Source organism: Lupinus angustifolius, chromosome LG06 (assembly GCF_001865875.1).
Source record: "Lupinus angustifolius cultivar Tanjil chromosome LG06, LupAngTanjil_v1.0, whole genome shotgun sequence".
NCBI lineage: Eukaryota > Viridiplantae > Streptophyta > Magnoliopsida > Fabales > Fabaceae > Lupinus > Lupinus angustifolius.
Genome location: NC_032014.1, coordinates 7,895,946 through 7,915,781, shown reverse-complemented (window position 1 = coordinate 7,915,781; position 19,836 = coordinate 7,895,946). Strand labels below are relative to the sequence as shown.

General features: G+C 31.5%; 1 protein-coding gene across 3 annotated transcripts; it reads left to right on the top strand.

The window, feature by feature from the left end:
* LOC109349496 (UDP-N-acetylglucosamine transferase subunit ALG13 homolog) lies at window positions 2,481-17,315 on the top strand. Of its 3 annotated transcripts, XR_002107977.1 has the most exons (6): window positions 2,527-2,564; window positions 2,597-2,833; window positions 3,000-3,099; window positions 4,080-4,403; window positions 14,070-14,072; window positions 17,302-17,315. XR_002107977.1 is itself a non-coding variant. In XM_019590318.1 (3 exons), the coding sequence occupies exons 1-3, from the start codon at window positions 2,666-2,668 to the stop codon at window positions 4,334-4,336; spliced, it is 525 nt and encodes a 174-aa protein (XP_019445863.1). In that variant the 5' UTR covers window positions 2,481-2,665; the 3' UTR covers window positions 4,337-4,505. The 3 variants fall into 3 exon arrangements, 1 of the variants encoding a protein (XP_019445863.1); XR_002107976.1 differs by having other exon boundaries at window positions 2,481-2,833; XM_019590318.1 differs by lacking the exons at window positions 14,070-14,072; window positions 17,302-17,315 and having other exon boundaries at window positions 2,481-2,833; window positions 4,080-4,505.

Here is a 19,836-nt window from a genome sequence, read left to right as displayed (position 1 = left end):
TCTTCTTTCTTAATTTTAATCATATTATTAGTTATTAACTATATTTATCTTATCCATAACATTTCCAAATAGAAAAGGAAAATTGGGCCAAGTTCTACAACTTAGGTGTTTTTCTACTATATATTTGTAGGGGATTAATCTTCCTTTCATATTTTATAACTCTACTAATTAACTTCATTCAGTCTAAATAACTTTTTCTATAATAATAATAATCTATATTTTAGAAGGTTGGATAAAGGGGTGATAAGAAATATTTCACATATAGGATCTGCCTATTTTGGAAGGTGGGAAAATATTGGTCATTAATTAGGAAGTGAAATAAAATTGGATCTATAGAAGGAAATATTTCATTTTTATCTGATTGAGACTTAGGAGTGTGACTAATATAATATTAACACTACTTAATATATGTTATTTGATGTGGTTAAAACTTATAAGCAAATTATACGTCTAGGAAATAACTAAAATTAAATGGTCTGATAGGGGATGGATTCCTTCTCTAGAAAACTTTTATGATGAGTTTGGATATATTTATTTGAAATATCTATATTAACAATATTTAATTAAAGAAGTAAATGTATAATTAATAATTTTTAAATAATTTTAAATTATGGAGTTAAGTCAATGGAATAAATTATGCAATATGGGATGTGAATATTCACAATCAAATTTATGAGAGAATACTATAACCTTTTTTATTTTCTTATATATCTATACTTTATGATAAAAAACAAAAAAATATTAGTATAGTGATGTAAGACTCTGCTAGATTCGTATGATAATCGAAAGGTTAAAAGTTTAATTCATATAAGCAACATTTGTTAAGATAGACAATCATACATTCCAAAAAAGATTATTTCTTTACTCATATGATAAAAGGATACAAAGCTAGTACCAAAAAAAGTACTCTCTTATAAAGCATTTATTGTATATATGAAGGATATTCTTCCTACCACAGTTTAGAAACTAATTTCTGTCTAGCCTGAGTAAGTTTAACAAAAACAAATTAATATATGACTAGAAATTCTAGAATCCAACATCTTGCTTAAAAAACTCAATCATGAATATACTCTTATTAACCTCAAATAATTTAACATGCTAGTCTTATTTTGGTCTTACTCATTTCAAATATTCCCTTTCATATTGGGGCCCTTGTACAAGTGACGTGACCATATTAACACAGACCCCTAATCGTGGTGGAGCCCTTACTAGTCCAATAATTGCTTCCATGACGTTTTCCTTTTTTTATTCACAAAATCTGTCTTACTTTTTTTATTCACAAAATCTGTCTTAAATAAGAATTTAATATATGTTGTTGGTGTAAAGTGTTTTAAATGTTGAGTACACCATCATTCATATATCATTCTCTTTCATTCAAGAGTGGATAATAAGTAATAACTACCACATTAATAACGAAAAGACACTGGTACATAAAAACATACACTCTTAGTATCTTATATTTAAACATTCAAATACTAGACAATACAAAAGGTATTCACCGTGTTATAAGAACATATTATGGTCAAAATATTAATAGTCCAAATTTTAGAAAATAACATTAGTTGAAGGGATAATTACGTATTCCAAAATGAATCAATTATTTATTAAAATGTGAGATAATACATTTAGTCATTCAAAAAAATCAAATACACAAACAAAAGGGTACAAACAATACAAGCTTTAAAATTTAAATAGATAAAAAATGCAATCATTTTTTATTAGTATTAGATGATATTTAGACTAATAGAGCATTATATATTTAGTTCTATTGATAATTTTTATAAAATATAGCTACTTTTATATTTATATTTTTAATCTCAAATTATTATCATAAAACACAATATTTAATAATTAATATAATTGATAATAGATTATAAATATAATTTAACTTTATTTTAAATATATTTAAAAATTAATATAAACATATATATATTACACCATGTATTAACACCATAAATCAAAATCAAAACATATAAAAAAATACAGTGCACTAGTAATGTGTGATTTCTAATTTTAAATTATTTGTTTATTATTTATATAAAAAAGATTTCCATAACAATAATTAATTTATGCAGTTTTTAGAATGATTTAAAATTTGGATAATAGAAATAATCATATTTTAAATATATGATAATTATTGATGAATTAATTTTATTTGAAAGAGTGGTAGCAATCAATATGTTCAGCATATAAATTATTTTGGATTTGGAGAATTATTTCCACATGATGATAATAATAGTAGTAATAACCAACGGACGGTGGTTCAAGTGGTACATGTTTGATTTCCCTTAAGCAAGAACCCGGTTCGAGTCTTGTGGATGGAAAAAATGTCCGTTGAGAGAATTAGCCCCATATAACTGTGGATATTCCCGACTCGAACATGATTGCCTCCAATGATGTGGGAAACCAAAATAATAATAATAGTAGTAATAATATGGGAAAAACCACAATAGTATTTTTGAACATGTCCAGAACCAAAACCCAATGAGCCCAAAGCACTACCAAACCCAACAAAAGACATGCTTTGTTCCTTGTTCGTGTGTCATGCTTTCTTCAAAATGAAATGATGGGATCGATTCTCCTTAAAGTTAATCATTGTTTCTGATGTTAACAATACAAAACAGTTTCAAAATCTGATCTTTTGAAGAGAGTTGAAATTGGGTGAATGGAGGGTGAAGATAAAAGGAGAGTGGTATTTGTGACAGTTGGGACGACTCGTTTTGATTCTCTGGTGAAATCTGTAGATTCTGAAATTGTTAAACAAGAATTGTTCGCAAAAGGGTATACTCATCTTCTCATTCAATTGGGTCGTGGATCATATCTTCCTTCTAAGGTAATTCAATTTTCTCGCTTAAATACTTGCTTAATCACTTTTCTCATTTGGGTATATTGAAAAATTAAAAAAAAACATTTTTTTTAATTTAAAAAACTTATACTTCAACTTTTCTGGTCTACAAAGATTTTCATTCTTATTGGTATCTTGTTTTTGTTTTCTGCAGTGTGAGGGAGATGATGGTTCTTTGGGTGTAGATTATTTCACTTTTTCATCCACTATTGCTGAAAATATCAGATCAGCTTCTCTTGTCATCAGCCACGCAGGTATGCTTGTTGAACCTTGTCTTCTGCATGATTCTTCATTAGTTATGTAGTTGTTGAATATAGACAATGCAGTTGTCGTTATCGTGATCCATGTTGGCACTGTCTTGTTAAAATTATGTATGTCATGTTGGGTTTATGTGTTATGTAAAATAAAATGATTGTAAGACACAATAGCATGGAATTTTGACACATTAGCAAGTTAAAGAGTTGAGCATAAAAAAATGTCGGTCAATGCACAAGACTTCCACTTAGTGAGGTGTGAGGAGGGTAGATGTACATAGTCTTACTCTGCAAGCTTTGCGGAGAGTCTATTTCCAGGTATTATAAAGAGTCTAACATAGTTGGTATTATTTCTTATTGTTTAAGATTCTATGTTTCTCTGCTTCATCATTCATTCCCTTTCTCCCAAAAAATGAAGGGGAAATGGTTGCTGAGTTGTGATAACACAAAAAAATGTGTGTGAATGCGTTCATATTCTTAAATGTGATTCCCCTAGGCCTTTCTGCACTAGTTACTATCTGTGCTGAAAACCCATCTCTTCATTGCCTTCCATCACGAGCTAACAATACTGTTATCAGAAGCCTATATGGTGATGCGTGTGGACTTCTTATCCAATACCTTCGTTTATCAGGACATAATTCAATCTCGTCATTTCCTTCATCAGTTACAAGCTTTATAAAGCATGCGACAAATTTCGGAACAAATGAAGTCGATTTGTTGTATTCCATAAACCAAATACTCTTCAGATAGTATTTAGTTTATGATATCTTGTGGGCAACAATAAATTGCTAAGAAATACATGAGTTTGATGCTTCTTATGGATAGTTGTAGTTTGATTAAGCTGGGAGGAAAGCAAAAGGGGTAAAAATGTATGAGAAAATGAAAATACAAATGAACTCTGAACTCTGAACTCTGTTGATATTTGGAGTTATAGAATAGGCAAGTAACTCCGAGTCTCGGACTATATTAATTTTATGCAGGGTCAGGTAGCATATTTGAGACATTGAAGGTGGGTAAACCATTAATCGTGGTTGTAAATGAAGATTTGATGGATAACCATCAGATTGAGCTTGCAGAAGAACTCGCAGACCGGAAGCATCTGTATTTTGCTAGCCCTCAAACACTCCATCAAACTATATCAGATATGAATTTAAGTTCTCTCATTCCATACTCTCCAGGTGATGCTACACCAGTGGCCAAGCATATAAACAGATTCCTTGGTTTTCCTGATGATTGATCTAAACCTCTTATTTGTATATTTTTTGGGTTAAATGTTTCTATGAGAGACAATGAATGATCTCATTGTTATTGCATTATTGGTGGTCATTTTTGTGATGTAATAGTTGAAGATTTTGTATTCAAGAACTCTTGCACTTCCATATTCAGCATAAAACTGTTGCAGCTAATCAGGAATATAATGCAGGGGAGTATTCGGCAATTTGTATTAGGAAGGCAATTCTTTGTAAATATTTTTTTGTTTATCAACTTTTTACCTCATCTTATTTGAAAATAAGTGTACTTCTTGAAGAGAAACTCTAGGGATTGCATTAGGATCGTTTTAGCTTGTAATTAAGAGTTTTATAAATCAGAATTTGGTTTTGGTATTGATAGAGTTCTAGGACAATTTTAGGATAGATTTGTGGGGAAAGATATGAAGATGGAGACGCCACAAGCTCAAGAGCTTGATAAGTCAATGTTATTCACCACAATGAAGGATCCTTGATAAGAATTTAGATGTCACACCGAGAGGGTAATGAGTCTTAGAACACCACAAGAATAAAGATCTTGATAAGTTTGAATTAAGGAGTTTTGGCTCAACTTTAGGAATTCAATCCAACTTTTCTAAAAAACAAACTTAACTTTTATTAATGATCAAATAAAATATAAATAGGAAATTTGCCTTGCTGAATAAAGAAAAGACTAAGATAGAATCCTAATTATCTTTTAATAAACAAAATAAAATTGCTAATTAATCGTGTAAATAAGATCCTAACTGATTATGTGCATAAAATTAGGTTGGTTGAGTTGAAATTGCTTGACTTAATCTCCACGTTTTTGTTTGATCTTCAATGCTAAAGGTTGCCAAATTCAATTAGACTTTTGTGGCTGACTGAATTGTGATGAATAAGTTAACTTAATCTTCACATTATCTTTACGCAATAATATGAGATTAATTCTCATAAATCAAGCATGTTGAATTTCAGATTTTTATCTCCACATTATCTTCTTCAATTAATTTTCCAACCCCTATTACATAAATAATTGAAATAAACACTTGAACATTTAAATGAAATAATTCCTAAGACATAATTAAATCCTAATACTACCTATGAGAATAAATTCTCATTTATTAAACTTAAGAAAATAAATAAATAAACTAAAAACTTTCACAATTTCCTTCCAAGAATATGAACTTCAAGTAGTTCTCCTAATTGCAAGATTGTCCTCCACAAATTATAGGTTGTCCCCCTTGATTTACATCACTTCTTATAATATCTCAATAATATATATACTAAAGTTTCAAGAAAATAAGTAACCCACTGCAAAATTTACACTAAGATAGTGTAGTTTGACCAAAAATTTACAATACTAGTGTAACTTTTGTACTTATTATAAAAGAGGTGTAACTTTATATAAATCGGCAACCACATAGTCGTTTCTCCTCTTTTTTCTACCGTACACACATAAATCGGCAACAACACAGGAGGTTTTTTATTTTACAACATTTCTCCAATTGGAGTTTTTAGTTTTTTTTCTCACCCTCTCTCCAAAATTGTTAACTAGGTTGGAGTTTCATATATATTTTCTTCTTCTTTTTCCTTCTCTCATAAATCGACAGTAGAGGAGGAGTTTTTGCCATTCAATTTTTTTTAGCTTGCCCTTATCAACTGTAGTATATTTAGTTATTAAATTTTGCCATTCAATTCTTTTTCCTTATCAACTGGTGACGTGCTTGATATTTCACAATTGTACCGGAAGAGAAATATTGTACAACATTCATCCAACGTGATAACTCATTGTATGATCCTTCCCAATCACCATAAATTTTGGTTAAAATAACAAACTTTCCTTTTCTACTATTAAGTAGTTAAAAACAATTAGAGACATATTGCTATAAATATAGTAGAAACGGGGAAGTGAGTTTTTGGCATTAACCAACTGATTGAGGAATCAGTGGAACTGGATCGAGGGATTCTCTATTTTTCATGCAACAATTAAGATTTATTTGGTTGGACTGGAGAAAGTGAGAAGAGATCAATATGAGAGAAAGAGAGTGAAAAGAGAGAAAATATGAGAAATAGAGTAAGGTGCTGTATAGAAAAAGAAGAAAAATAAGTTGTGTTGTTTGATTGTATAGAAAAAGAAGAGAAATGAATGATTTTATTCTTTGAGAATAATGTATCTCCTTATATAAAGAGATAACGTATCTCCTCTAACCAATAAAAATGTGACATGTGTGTTATTTTGTTTATTTTTAAAAATATTTTTATAGAAAATGGTGAAGCATGACACATGTCATGGTTTCACTGGCAGGAGGAGATAACTTATCTCCTTATATAAGGAGAAGATACTTCATTCCCTTATTCTTTTACTCTTCTTCATACGAGAGAAGAAAAAAATTTAGTGGGTCTCATTTCCTTTTTACTCTCTCCTTAAATTCTCTCCTCAACCAAAGGAGAGAGAAAATATTTTTCTCTACCTTTTCTCTCATCTCCTTTTCTTTCTCCTACTAAATGAAGGCTTAATGAATGAGAAAATTTTGTATGTAGACAATTTTTTCTCCATAATTTATTTATGCTTCTTGGTTCAACATTTATGACTATAAATCACAACATTCATTTTTGCATTACTTGTATAAATATGAAAGTGGATAATATTTAGATTGCATATGTTTCTTTATCTTTAATTAATGTAATAAGGTCATAGAAAGTTAGAAGATTTTCTATCAATCATATATAATAAAAATATAAATGCTGTTAACTTAGTTTAGAATATTACAAATATAAAGAAGTGATATATGCCGTTAACTTAACTTCTACAAAATAAATACTAAATCCGCTTAGATATTTACCATGGCAATAACAAATGATTACAAAAAAATCCTTTCCATTTGTTAAAGGTTTTATTTTAGATTGATTGAAATGAAAACATCCAAATTTGAAATAGGACTTTTTCCTATTAGTTTTATCTTCATTTGACTTTTTTTAATATTGTATGTTTTTGGAGAGTATAACATGTTAGAAACTAATTTATCTGGATATTGTAAGAGATCAGTTTTAGGATGAATTAGAAAGAGTTTAGTTTAGAGAAAAAGACTAGTTTTTAAAGTATTATTATTTTTTTTCAAAACAAATAATACAACTGAATGAATAAACTCATTATATATAAATTTTTATATTATCAATGCATAATTATTATACTCTTTAGTTTAACATGAATTTGACATAATATTGTGGTAGATTCAATTACTTGCACCCTAATGCAACTTAATCATGACCACACAACATCTATGACAAAATCATTGAATGATAAATTGATAGTGTATAAATATTTACACGATGCATAAATATTACACTTTTAGTTTAACCTAAATTTGACATAATATTGTGGTAGATATATTTACTTGCACCCTAATACAACTCAATGACAACCACACAATATGACAAAATCATCAAATGTATTAGTTAGAAAGATCAAACAGTAAAAAATTCGATTTCCGGTAACAAAGTGATAGCCTAAAAGAAATTAATTTTTTATCTATAATGTGATAGATACTTTTGCTAGTACCAAAAAAAAATATATTGTAGCATATTATCCTCCCACCATATCTCTACACTAAAGTATCCAAAATTCAATATAGTTATTTTCGTCATGACATGGTCATGCATGATAATCCCTTTTCAAATGAATGTCTAAAAAACAGAAGAAAAAAAAACCCTTCGAAAGAAATAAATTCACGTTTTGGGCTTTTGGCAATCAATCTGACGGACCACAAGATCCAAAGCGATTCCACGTGTCCACATCTCACAGTTGGGTACCTGCTATATCCGGTGGACTCATAGGTAGGTCCGGTGGTGAAGGATGATTTATAAATAGCTGGGGTTTAAGCAAACTAAAACACAATTTCTATTTTTCATTTCCTGAATGAAAAACAAACCAAGTTTTCCTGCATGTATCAGAAATCTTTCTTGTTCTGTCGTGAAGGCTAGTGTTGTTCTTTCACTTCGAATTCTCTGATCTTACGTTTCCCTGAATCAAAAACAATTTCATCTCTTCTGCTTAAAAACGTTGTTTCACCAATGTCAGTGATTTCTTGTTCTGACAATCTTCTTTCTCTGTGATTTTATCTTCTGTTTTTGACTTGTTAGTTTTCATTCTCTGTTTGTTTGTTCTTTACTTTCTGATCCTTTCTATGTTTGTTCTTTAATTTCTTTATAAATACACTTCGTTTGTTAGTTTTCAATGTTCTGATCCTTGATTTGGTTTGCGATATTTTTTTGAGGTCGGGCTTCTTCTTTAAGTCTAGATCGCTTCACATTAACATTTCTGAATTCTTCTTGTTTCTTCTTTAAGTTTTAATTTTATGCCTCGTAATATTATTTTTATCTTCCTTCCTTTATTTATTATAATTCACATTTTGAATATGATTTGCCGTAATCTGAGCCGAATTATTTTGTTAAATTTCCTTATTTGCCTCTTTTGTTTTCAGATTTCCATATTAAGTGTGAGTTTTCTAGCTAACATGTTAAAGATTGAATCTTTTTTAATTTAACAACAATGGATGTTGTTCATAAAATGCATGTTGGATGTTAACTGATTGGTATGTATGATATAACAATATTGGTGCTGAATCTTGGCTTTTCTTTCTTATCTTTTGTCTATCATTCTGAAGTTGAAAGGTCAAAGGTTAGTTTTGGCTTCATTTGTTTCTGGTTTAAGTATATACTTTAATACTTGTATTGGGAGATTGATTCACATTGAAGTCAAAAGTGACTAACCCACTGCATGTAAGTTCTTGTTATTACATTGCAGGTTGTAGGTTCTGATCGATCCTCTATCATTCTTGCTCTGTCAGGACCGAATCGAGGGAATGGCAGTTGCTAATGTCTGTACAATTGACCCTCCACAAAGATGATTTCTGTGACAATGAAGGTCCCCTCTCTGCCAATGTTTAACTAGGGATATAAATAGTTGTTTGTTAATTTAACTTTCCCTTACCTTTCTTCTGCTTCTCATATTGTTTTTCCATTAGTGCTTTGAAATAATTCAAACTCTGGTTGGTCAGCAGGACCAATTTGAATTGCTTGCAAGGTTAATATGAGCTGGAAATAACAGAAGAAAATGGACCAGAGACTTCTACTCGTTTGGAATTGGATAATTTTGTGCTTGTGCTTTATTTTGTCCTAATGCCTGTTTTAATTGATTCTTTTGCTTTTCTGCACAGATTTCATGTGAATTTAGATTCTAATACAAACATGGCATACAAGTTCCTCTGTAGGAAACAAAAGACATTGGGTTAAGCTTTAAGGCAATAAGTGAGAAATATGATCACTGACCTATATGTTCTGAGTGAACTATACCTCACTCAAAGCAATTTTTCATTAATTTTACTGTTGCATACATTAGTTGCTTACCAGTACGATGGAGGAATATCCTTGATAGTGCCAAAAAAAAAATACTTTTTATAATTCTTTCATCAAATCACTGGTCATTGGCATGAGTTTGGAAAAAAAAATGCAGAATATGCTTTTCTTATGGCTGTAGTCTTTGCATTAGCTGTAACAAAGCACAGGTTAAGTTCCAATTCCATATTTGCTCATGAAGTGTAGATGGAAGTCTCCTTGAGGATACTCAATATCATTTTCTTCTTTGGGATATAGACTTTACAATATTCGTAAAGAGGTGTTTATTTTGTCATCTCTCAGTTAACAACTATTTTGATTTGGTGTAATATTTTCTTAGATCTTGATTCCCAAGGGCTTATTCAAAAAAATATTTTCTTTGTATATTATGTCTGTTTTAACATCTAGAACTAAGTAACTTCTATTACATGCATTCTAGACTTTCTCAAATCTCAGATTCTGAAACAGAATTATGCAGAACATGACCAAGGAAAAGTCATATCAGCAATTTGATTGCCATAGTATTAATTTTGTTCATCACTTACCTACATATATGCAGTTCTTGTTGTGTATTTTTAGATTTCGATAAATTTGTATGAACAGTTATTTCAGAAAGTTTCTTTTTTCAAGGGGTGTTCTTCACAATTTAATAAGCAAATTGTAAGTCATTCTTTAATTGTAGGTCTAGCTTCATCATAGAAGCTAGCTCAAACGGGTAGGTAGGTAGGTTGTCCATCATAATTGTTTTCTACTCTGACATTAAACCAATATGTGACTTTATTGCCTATTGAGTTCACTTCTTTGCATCTTATTTATAGGAAACAATTGACTCCTCTAGTGTCTACTATTTGAACATGGCATACAAGTTCCTCTGTAGGAAACAAAAGACATTGGGTTAAGCTTTAAGGCAATAAGTGAGAAATATGATCACTGACCTATATGTTCTGAGTGAACTATACCTCACTCAAAGCAATTTTTCTTAGAAGATGAAGATTATGTAAGAAAATGCTATGTTGAAAAGAAGATAAGAAAACATGAACCAGGATTATTTCACTTCTAACTGTGATGCTTCTATATTTGAGGAATATGCATACAAGTTCCTCTTAGGTGCTATCAAAACACTATCTCCCATATCTAAACATTTTTTGACTGTTTTTGTTGTTGTCTACAGCAGAGATAATGCAGGAAGATGGTGATACAGAGGAGATAATTTCATTGTGAACCTACAGTTCCTTTGGCGAGGTTTCTTTCATTGGCAATATGCCTCAAACTTCAAGGGTTCAAAGCTCATGAGTTTTGCAAGGTTTTGCGTCTTGATAAGCTATCTTTTATAGACCTACTGAAGCTATTCTTTGTAGATGGCCTTGTTATCTTGAATAATCTCCTTGCGGTATGTTTGCTTCCTTTCGGTTATTGCATATATAACTAAATAAAATTGATTGCTTTTCTTCAGAAGCTTTTTATGTATAGGCTATCAAGTCATTTTGAAAAATCACTATCACTTACACTTGTATTTAGGGCTAGTGTAATAACTTTTAACCCATAGTATGTTTTAGGGAAGAAGAAACATATGGTAGTCTTCCATTGAAGGGAATTCATAATCCATAATCCATATTTTGGGCTATCTGGATTCTTGTTGCATTATCACGAGGATAAGTGTTGCTTTCTTAATTGAAACTAGATATTTGAAGCACCCAAATGGAAAAGTAGCTTGAGCCTCATTCTTTGTTCTTGGCATTTATGCATGGGGAAGGAATCATTGAAGGTGCAACTTGTTTTCCATTATATAAAAGATCCTTAGTGGTATTTGATTCTACTAATGATCTTAATCGTAATTCTAAGAGTTATATTTCGAATACATATTCATTCTTTTATGCAATTTAACTAATGATATATCCTGGAATTAGTCCTTTTAAGGGTATGGCTAATAGGAATAGTCCAACATCTTCCTGCTGGAAGCCCAGCCACTTTTTATTGCATTCACAGAGTCTGGAAAAGAATCCTCTCAAGTATTGGAGAGATAGGTTATTACTTTTACTTTGAAGTCAAGGGTAAAAGTATCATGTACTTTGATCCTGACTGTAATATTGTTTTTAATCATATCATCATTTTATGCAGATAATGGAAGTGTTTCTAATCATATCTGTGAGTGCTATATCCAGAGACTTTGAAATTGTTTCTAATCATATCACTCACGTGTGAGTGCTCTTGTTGTGTGCTTAAAAGTAATGAAGGATATATATTTTAATTGCTATCAATTTTGGATTACATTATTATAGTTTATTAGGTCAGTTTTTATATAGAAAAAAGTTTTATCGATACTATTGGTGAACAAATTGAATATAGGATATAACTAACATATTGCTCTTTCTATCTTGTTCACATATCTTTTAAAAATTAAGAAAAATAGAAAGGAACTTGAAAAATTATTTAAGGCGCATTGACTTTAGTTTTTAAGAATATATTTTCACATAGTAAGAATTAATCTGAGATTGGTTTTGTTATTGTAGTATTGGAGCTTCGTATTTATGATATAACAATATTGGTGCTGAATTTTTGCCTTTCTTATCTTTTGTTTATCATTCTCAAGTTGGAAGGTCAGTTTTGGCTTCATTTGTTTCTGGTTTGAGTATATACTTGTAATATTGGTGCTGAATTTTTGACTTACTTATCATTTGTCTATCATTCTGAAGTTGAAAGGTCAGTTTTGGCTTCATTTGCTTCTGGTTTGAGTATATACTTGTAATTTTTTGGGATAGCTTGTTTGTTATATTTAATTTCACCATCTTTTGTTTGGACTAAATTATCTTATGGTGAGTTCTACCTTCTATCTAGGCATCAGTCAACTGATCTTCATGCCAAATCATTGGCCATAATCATGTGAGTGCCTTCGCTAACAAAAGACTCTGCCTTGGAAAAATACCACATTGCTATTTTGGAGTTCAACAATTTAATCAAGACTACTTTGCATGTGACTGAGCTCATCTTTGAGCTGGGAAAGTTAGCTTCAACTCATAACACAAATGAAGTGCCAGCTTTGATACTGGCCTTGGAACAAATCCCAGTTGATGTCTATTAGGCTGTGGGCTGTCATCACTGTTGCTGCAATTGTTACTCAGATTGATTCCCTAACCATTGAAAAGTAAGATTTAATGAAAACTTTTACAAATAACTAAGCTACAGGTTCAGCAATTGTTCAAATAATAATCTACAATTGTTTCATGATTTCAGGGACACGAGGCAAGAACTGGCTCCATTTGATCGAAAGTTTAACAATTTAACATCGTACTCTGCAAATTGAGAAAGCAGATATCATTATGCAATCAACAGATAGGTAAATTAGTTACCTAAAATAGATTAGCAACATCTTATGGGGACAGTAGATGTGATCCCACTTTTTACTATAATACGAATTAAATAGCATTGAAATGCCTTGTTTTTATTCATCATGTGAAGAAAATTATTGTACTTTTCAGAGGAAGCAGAATATGTATCTCAAATTGCTCAAGATATACTTTCAAACCCCTACTGAAATTAGTGTGGTGATTAAGTTTCTCTTTTATGGTAAAAACACTCCAAAGATGGATATTTATGACGGTGAAACACAAGTTAGCAACACATTTTAATGAACAATGCCATAGCAACCACAAAATATTTACAGTTTCTCTTATGACATGTTACATTATTTCTATCTCTGTTTTACATGTTATCCTTTATATCTACACACATTTTCAAAAGTCTACCTAAAAATCAAATGCCAACTATAATAAAGGAGGCTCACATGTTAATTTTATATTATTTTATAGTTTAATTGATATGCTACAACAATGTCATTTTTTAAATTGATAGTGAATCATTACTCTACTGTCTACTCTATTCATGTGTGTAACTTTTATTTTTAAAATCAATTAATTTTATATACGAAAGGAAATGATGCATACTTCCAGATTGATTCTCATTGAAGTCAAAAGTGACTAACCCACCACATGTTTTTTGTTGGTATTCAGCCCCAGAGAAATTTTCAAAAGATGGTTATGAAGAACACTTGCAAGTGAACCATCTTGCTCCTGGATGTTTTTTGTTGTCATCCCTTATTAGGGGTTCTCCTAGTTGAATTGTTAATGTGAATTACGTTGTAAGTCACTTGCTATCTGAAAACTAATATACATATGTACCTAGGATGTGAGGCCGACACATCAAGTTTCTTTCCTTTTATTTCAAAGCAATTTATATGTACCTATGGTAAGTTTTTTTCTTTTCCTGGATGTTTGTTTTGTAGAGTCAACATTTATTGCTTGTTTGTTTTTATGCCTGGACATATGAAAGAAACAATTCACCAACACTGAGAATGTGATTGCAGACAGTTTGGAGGATAAGAGATCCTCGTTTAACCGGCCATATGCTTTATAGAAAGAAACATGTCACACAATTAATTAGTGTAAGAAATAAGGGTTGTTTGTTGATGCTTGACATGTATTTAAAATTCTTTGTAATATTGTTTCTTTGACTGTTCTATATTTACTGAAAAGTGTTGATATTGCTTCTCTGTTATCATAATAGTGAAGTAATTATTCCTTGAAACTTGAAAATATTATTTATAGTGACAAAATTTAGCATGTTTTAATCTTTTACATTCCATTTTAATAGTCCTTAGTCTTTTCTACACTCCATTTTTCTCTGTAGATGCATCATGTCAGCTTTGTTGACGCTGAAGACATGAATCTCACATGGAAACAGCAAGCTGGCAGAGGTGAACTTCCCCTTTTGATATTTTTGACATTTTGATGACCTGAAAGCATCTTTACATACATGTTTTTAATGGAATGAAGTCACTAGCACCTTTATGTTAGGTCGTTTATCTTTCCTGTTAAAATATTAAAATGTAATTAGTTGTACATAGTTCAACTGATGAAGGCTTGCTACAAATGAAATGTCTTTTTGGTGTGTGTGTGCTTATGCACACTGTTTCAACAAATGAAATATTTCTGCTGTTTGATCTTTCCCATTAAATTTCAAGAATTAGCGCAAAAATAATTTTATGATGAAATGGTTGATGTATTCTTTTGTTTGGAAATTAGTATACATTAGTTGTAGGATAATGGAGTTGAATACAATTGTGCACCAATAAGAAATTTGTAAAATCGAATGCAATAGTGGAATATACAGCTCCCGTTTTCAAGGAGGAAGAGGAGGACCTTGAAATCAAGCTCCGACATATTATTGATGTCTGTGTCAGCAGCAACACCTTAGGTAGTTCAACAGGGTCTGGCTCTGGCGACTTCCACCAGGTCCATCTTATCTTTTCTTTCACTTCGAATTCTCTGATCTTATGTTTCCCTGAATCAAAAACAATTTCAACTCTTCTTTGTTTCTGAGGTGAGAACACTTTGTTTCACCAATGTGAGTGATTTTATCTTCTGTTTTTGAGGTCGATCTTCTTCTTTAAGTCTAGATAGCTTCACATTAACATTTCTGAATTTTTCTCGCTTCTTGTTTAAGTTTTAATTTAATGCCTCATAATATTATTTTTATCTTCCTTCCTTCCTTTATTTATTATAATTCACGTTTTGAATATGATTTGCCTTAATCTGAGCTGAATTATTTTGTTAAAATTCCTTATTTGCCTCTTTTGTTTTCAGATTTCCATATTAAGTGTGAGTTTTCTATGTAACATGTTAAAGATTGAATCTTTTTTAATTTAACAACAATGCAGGTTGGATGTTAACTGATTGGTATGTATGATATAACAATATTGGTGCTGAATCTTGGCTTTTCTTTCGTATCTTTTGTCTATCATTCTGAAGTTGAAAGGTCAAAGGTTAGTTTTGGCTTCATTTGTTTCTGGTTTGAGTATATACTTTTTAGGATAGCTTGTTTTGTTATATTTAATTTCACCATATTTTGTTTTGACAAAATTATCTTATGGTGAGTTCTGGCTTTTGCTCTTGAATATGGCGAGTTCTGGCTTCTATTTAGGCATCAGTCAACTGATCTTCTTGCCAAATCATTAGCCATTATCAAGCGAATGCCTTCGCTAACAAAAGACTCTGCCTTGGAAAAACACTGGATTGCTACTTTTGGAGTTCAACAATTTAATCAAGACTACTTTGTAAGTGATTGAGCTCATCTTGAGTTGGGAAAGTTAGCTTCAACTCATAACACAAATGAAGTGCCAGCTTTGATACCGGCCTTGGAACAAATCCCAGTTGATGTCTACTCAGATTGATTCCCTAACCATTGAAAAGTAAGAGTTAATGAAAACTTTTACATATAACTAAGCTACAGGTTCAGACGGTTCAAATAATATTCTATAACTGTTTCATGATTTCAAGGACACGAGGCAAGAATTGGCTCCCCATTTGGTCAAAAGATTAACATCATACTCAGCAAATTGAGAAAGCAGATATCTGCCATCAACAGATAGGTAAATTAGTTACCTAAACTAGATTAGCAACATCTTATGGGGACAGTAGATGTGATCCCACTTTTTACTATTTAAATAGCATTGAAATGCATTGTTTTTATGCATCATGTTAAGGAAATTATTGTACTTCTCAGAGGAAGCAGAGTATGTATCTCAAATTGCTCAAGATATACTTTCAAACCCCTACTGAAATTAGTGTGGTGCTTAAGTTTCTCTTTTATGGCAAAAACACTCCAAAGATGGATATTTATGACGGTGAAACACAGGTTAGCCACACATTTTAATGAACAGTGCCGTAGCACGAATCTGATATTATTTTTTCTCAACTGCACAGTTCAGATAAGATCATGAAGTTTACCTTGTTATGTAGAATTGATGCTTCTTGAACAAAAAGCGGCCATGATTCATCTTGACTTATGCACAGTAGCAAGGGAATTTATATTAGTTTCAAGGAATTTTTGTTAATGATATGTTGAGGGTTTGAGCAGTCTTGTTGCATTTTTGAGCCATCAATTTGGTGCCAGACATGCAAAATATTATTGCTAAAAATATATCAGCAATATTTTTTTATAATTTTTAGCAGGCTATCTCACAATCATAAGTATAGCAGTGATATAACAATGGTTGAGATGGAGGTAAAACCAGGAGGCGCCTCCAACAGTAGTGGTGGTGGAAATGATGTGGAGCTGCTTTGCAAAACTCTTCAGGTGGAACACTAGCTTTTTTACTTCAATCTCAAGGAGAACCCTCATGGTCGTTACCTTGAGATTTCTGAGAAAACTTCCCTTCCCTGCTCCACTGTCATTGTTCCATCATCCAGCATTGGTTTGTTGACCTGTTTAATTACTATGTCAATTTTGATGATCAAGAGCTCTTCAGCATGGAATTGCAGCTTGACACCAAGGTTTTCAATTAAAATTTAATAATTACTAATTAGTTAGATACCTTATATTGCGTGCATATGTGAGAGAGGTGCCAATTTTAGTTGTGTTTCTCTCATTCTTTGGTTAATTACTCACTTTTTTCAGATTTTCTACTTTGACATTGGGGAGAATAGGGCTTTAATAGTTATTTTTATATTCCCCATGATTCATTGGTATGCTATTGGCAAGTGACACTAATTTGGAATAGTTTCATCAATATGGTAAAGTTGAGATTTGGATGCTCAAGTTCAAGGATGCTCTGGAGGTATTTAGTTTCTATTAGCATAACTGCTTGCAGATCTTTGCATTTATATTATTGTTAGAAATCTGTCTTGTTGGAAGATGATAGATATTATTGTTAAAACTTAAAACCACACTCAAGTCACTGGGGCTTATGTGATTGATCAGAGGGATATGACACACTCAAGTCAAAACCACAATAACCCATTTTTGAGTGTCAATCTTCATCAACATTTTCCATCTGCATAATAAAATGAGTATGCCATGATGTCACACATGTGAATTTTGTGAAAATTGGATGTTTGTATACCGTGTGGTCTATGCCAATTTTCCTTCAGGTGTAATTTGTTTGTTTTAATATTAGGTACAACTGATGCGAATTCAAATGAGGATACCTGAATATGGGTGGACAACACAGAAGATTTTTCACTTGATGAATTTTGTTGTCAATGGATGTAAGCTTTTTTTTAATCTTCTATGAAAAGCTTTTTTAGCTTATATTTTTTATGATTACCGAAGCCTTAGTACATTTGCAATGAGGGCTGTCATTTTCGGTTATACAATAGCGCGTGTTCACAATTAAATCAAAGGTATTTTCCTATTCTGGGTTATTGGCATTGATAGACACTTGTTCCTCAGCCTTTAACTTCAATAGGGAATAGAGATCTTTTTGTTTTCCTCCTGGAAGGATGGCTTGATTGCACCTTCGATGCATAGAAAAAGTTCAAAAACACTAAAAACCTCATGAAATCTGAATTTCAAACAATGAAAACTAAGGGGAATATAAGAAATGAAGGGACTAATATACTTCCATCGGGCTAGGGTGTCTTGATCCCTCCAAATAGGATTGCTTTACGCATCGTGGCCGAGAATTCCAATACTCACTTTTCCTATTACACCTCCCCTATTATAGCAGTGTCCTCTTGAAATTAAAAGGATGATATACTCTAATCTTCTCCCAATCTTTTGTTTCTATTGAGATAAAACATCCAAATTTGTAAGTAAAGTCTTACTTAACAATTGCAGGCACTTTGGATAATTTTGTAGCAGATTCTGCATCTATTGCTTCTAGCTTCTAATATCATGCTGAGTTCAAGACATCCTTTTCTCTGGAGAAGTTTGAGCTCGGTAAGGTGTACCTTGCAACTGCACAAAGTGTCTGTGATTCACTCATCATAAATTGGAATGCAACATATGACTATTATGAGAAGATTAATGTTAAGCAAGCTTATTATATGTCTATGGAGTATCTACAGGTTCTTTTTTTTATGTTTTCTTTATTTTATTTAGATTTCTTCTTTTTTATTTCTTTATTTATTTTTTAATTCTAGCTTTTGGTATTGTACAGGGCAGGGCATCGCTAAATGCAATTGGTAATTTACAACTCTCGGGTTCTTATGCCGAGGCTCTCAGAAAGTTGGGTCAAAATTTAGAGGATGTGGCTAATCAGGTCTAACCATGTTATGGGCTTATGGCTTTCCATTATTGCATTACTTTCTTACTTCTTTAAAGCTATGCAGTAATTTGGTCTTGTTTCCTCTTTTAGAAATCAGTCAGTCCTATTGGTAGCATGTAAAGAGTAACTAGTAAATTTAGCAGGACAAGAGTAACACTTCCTTTTGCCCATTTATCAAATTTGTTATCTATCATATTGAGGATTTAAGATGTTATTATCCATTAGAAATCAACGATTATTTGCAGATTTTTGTAATAAATGCTGAACATTATATGATGTAATTGTATAAGCAAGTTAGTCGTTAATAGCTTCATGTGTGAGAGTTAATAGGTGTTGAACAACAATTGTAGTCTAGTTTCTACATGGACAGAGATCACTTGTCCTGAACGGTGTCTCATTCCTTATCCTGAGCCAATTAGAGTATTACTATTTGTTTTAAAAAAATTTCTTTTATTCATGTGCCAATATGTGATTGACCCGTGATAGAGAATAGGACACTGTTGAGGTGAAGTGATCCTTCTGTCTGTTTGTACATTATACTGTATATCTTTGATTGGTACTACTAAGCTAGGATTACTTTAGACAATAAGAAAAATGTTCATATTTGATTCCCGAGACCTAGAAATGAATTTTTGCTAGGGAATGAGGACTAATTTGAATTGCTTGCAAGGTTAATAAGAGCAGGAAATAACAGAGGAAAATGGACCAGAGACTTGCACTCGTTTGGAATTGGATAATTTTGCGCTTGTGCTTTATTCTGTACCAATGCCTGTTTTAATTGATTATTTTGCTTTTCTGCACAGATTTCATGTGAATTTAGATTCTGTTACATGCTATGGTAGCAACCAGAAAATGAAGCTAATATTTAGCCTAGTAAAGCAATAATGTGAAGGTATGACGCTATTCAATTTTTAGAAAAAAAAATAATTTTACTGTTGCATACATTAGTTGCCTACCAATAAGATGGAGGAATATCCTTGATAGTGCTAAAAAAAAAACTCTTTTATAATTCCTTCATCAAATCACTGGTCATTGGCATGAGTTTGGAAAAAAATGCAGAATATGCTTTTC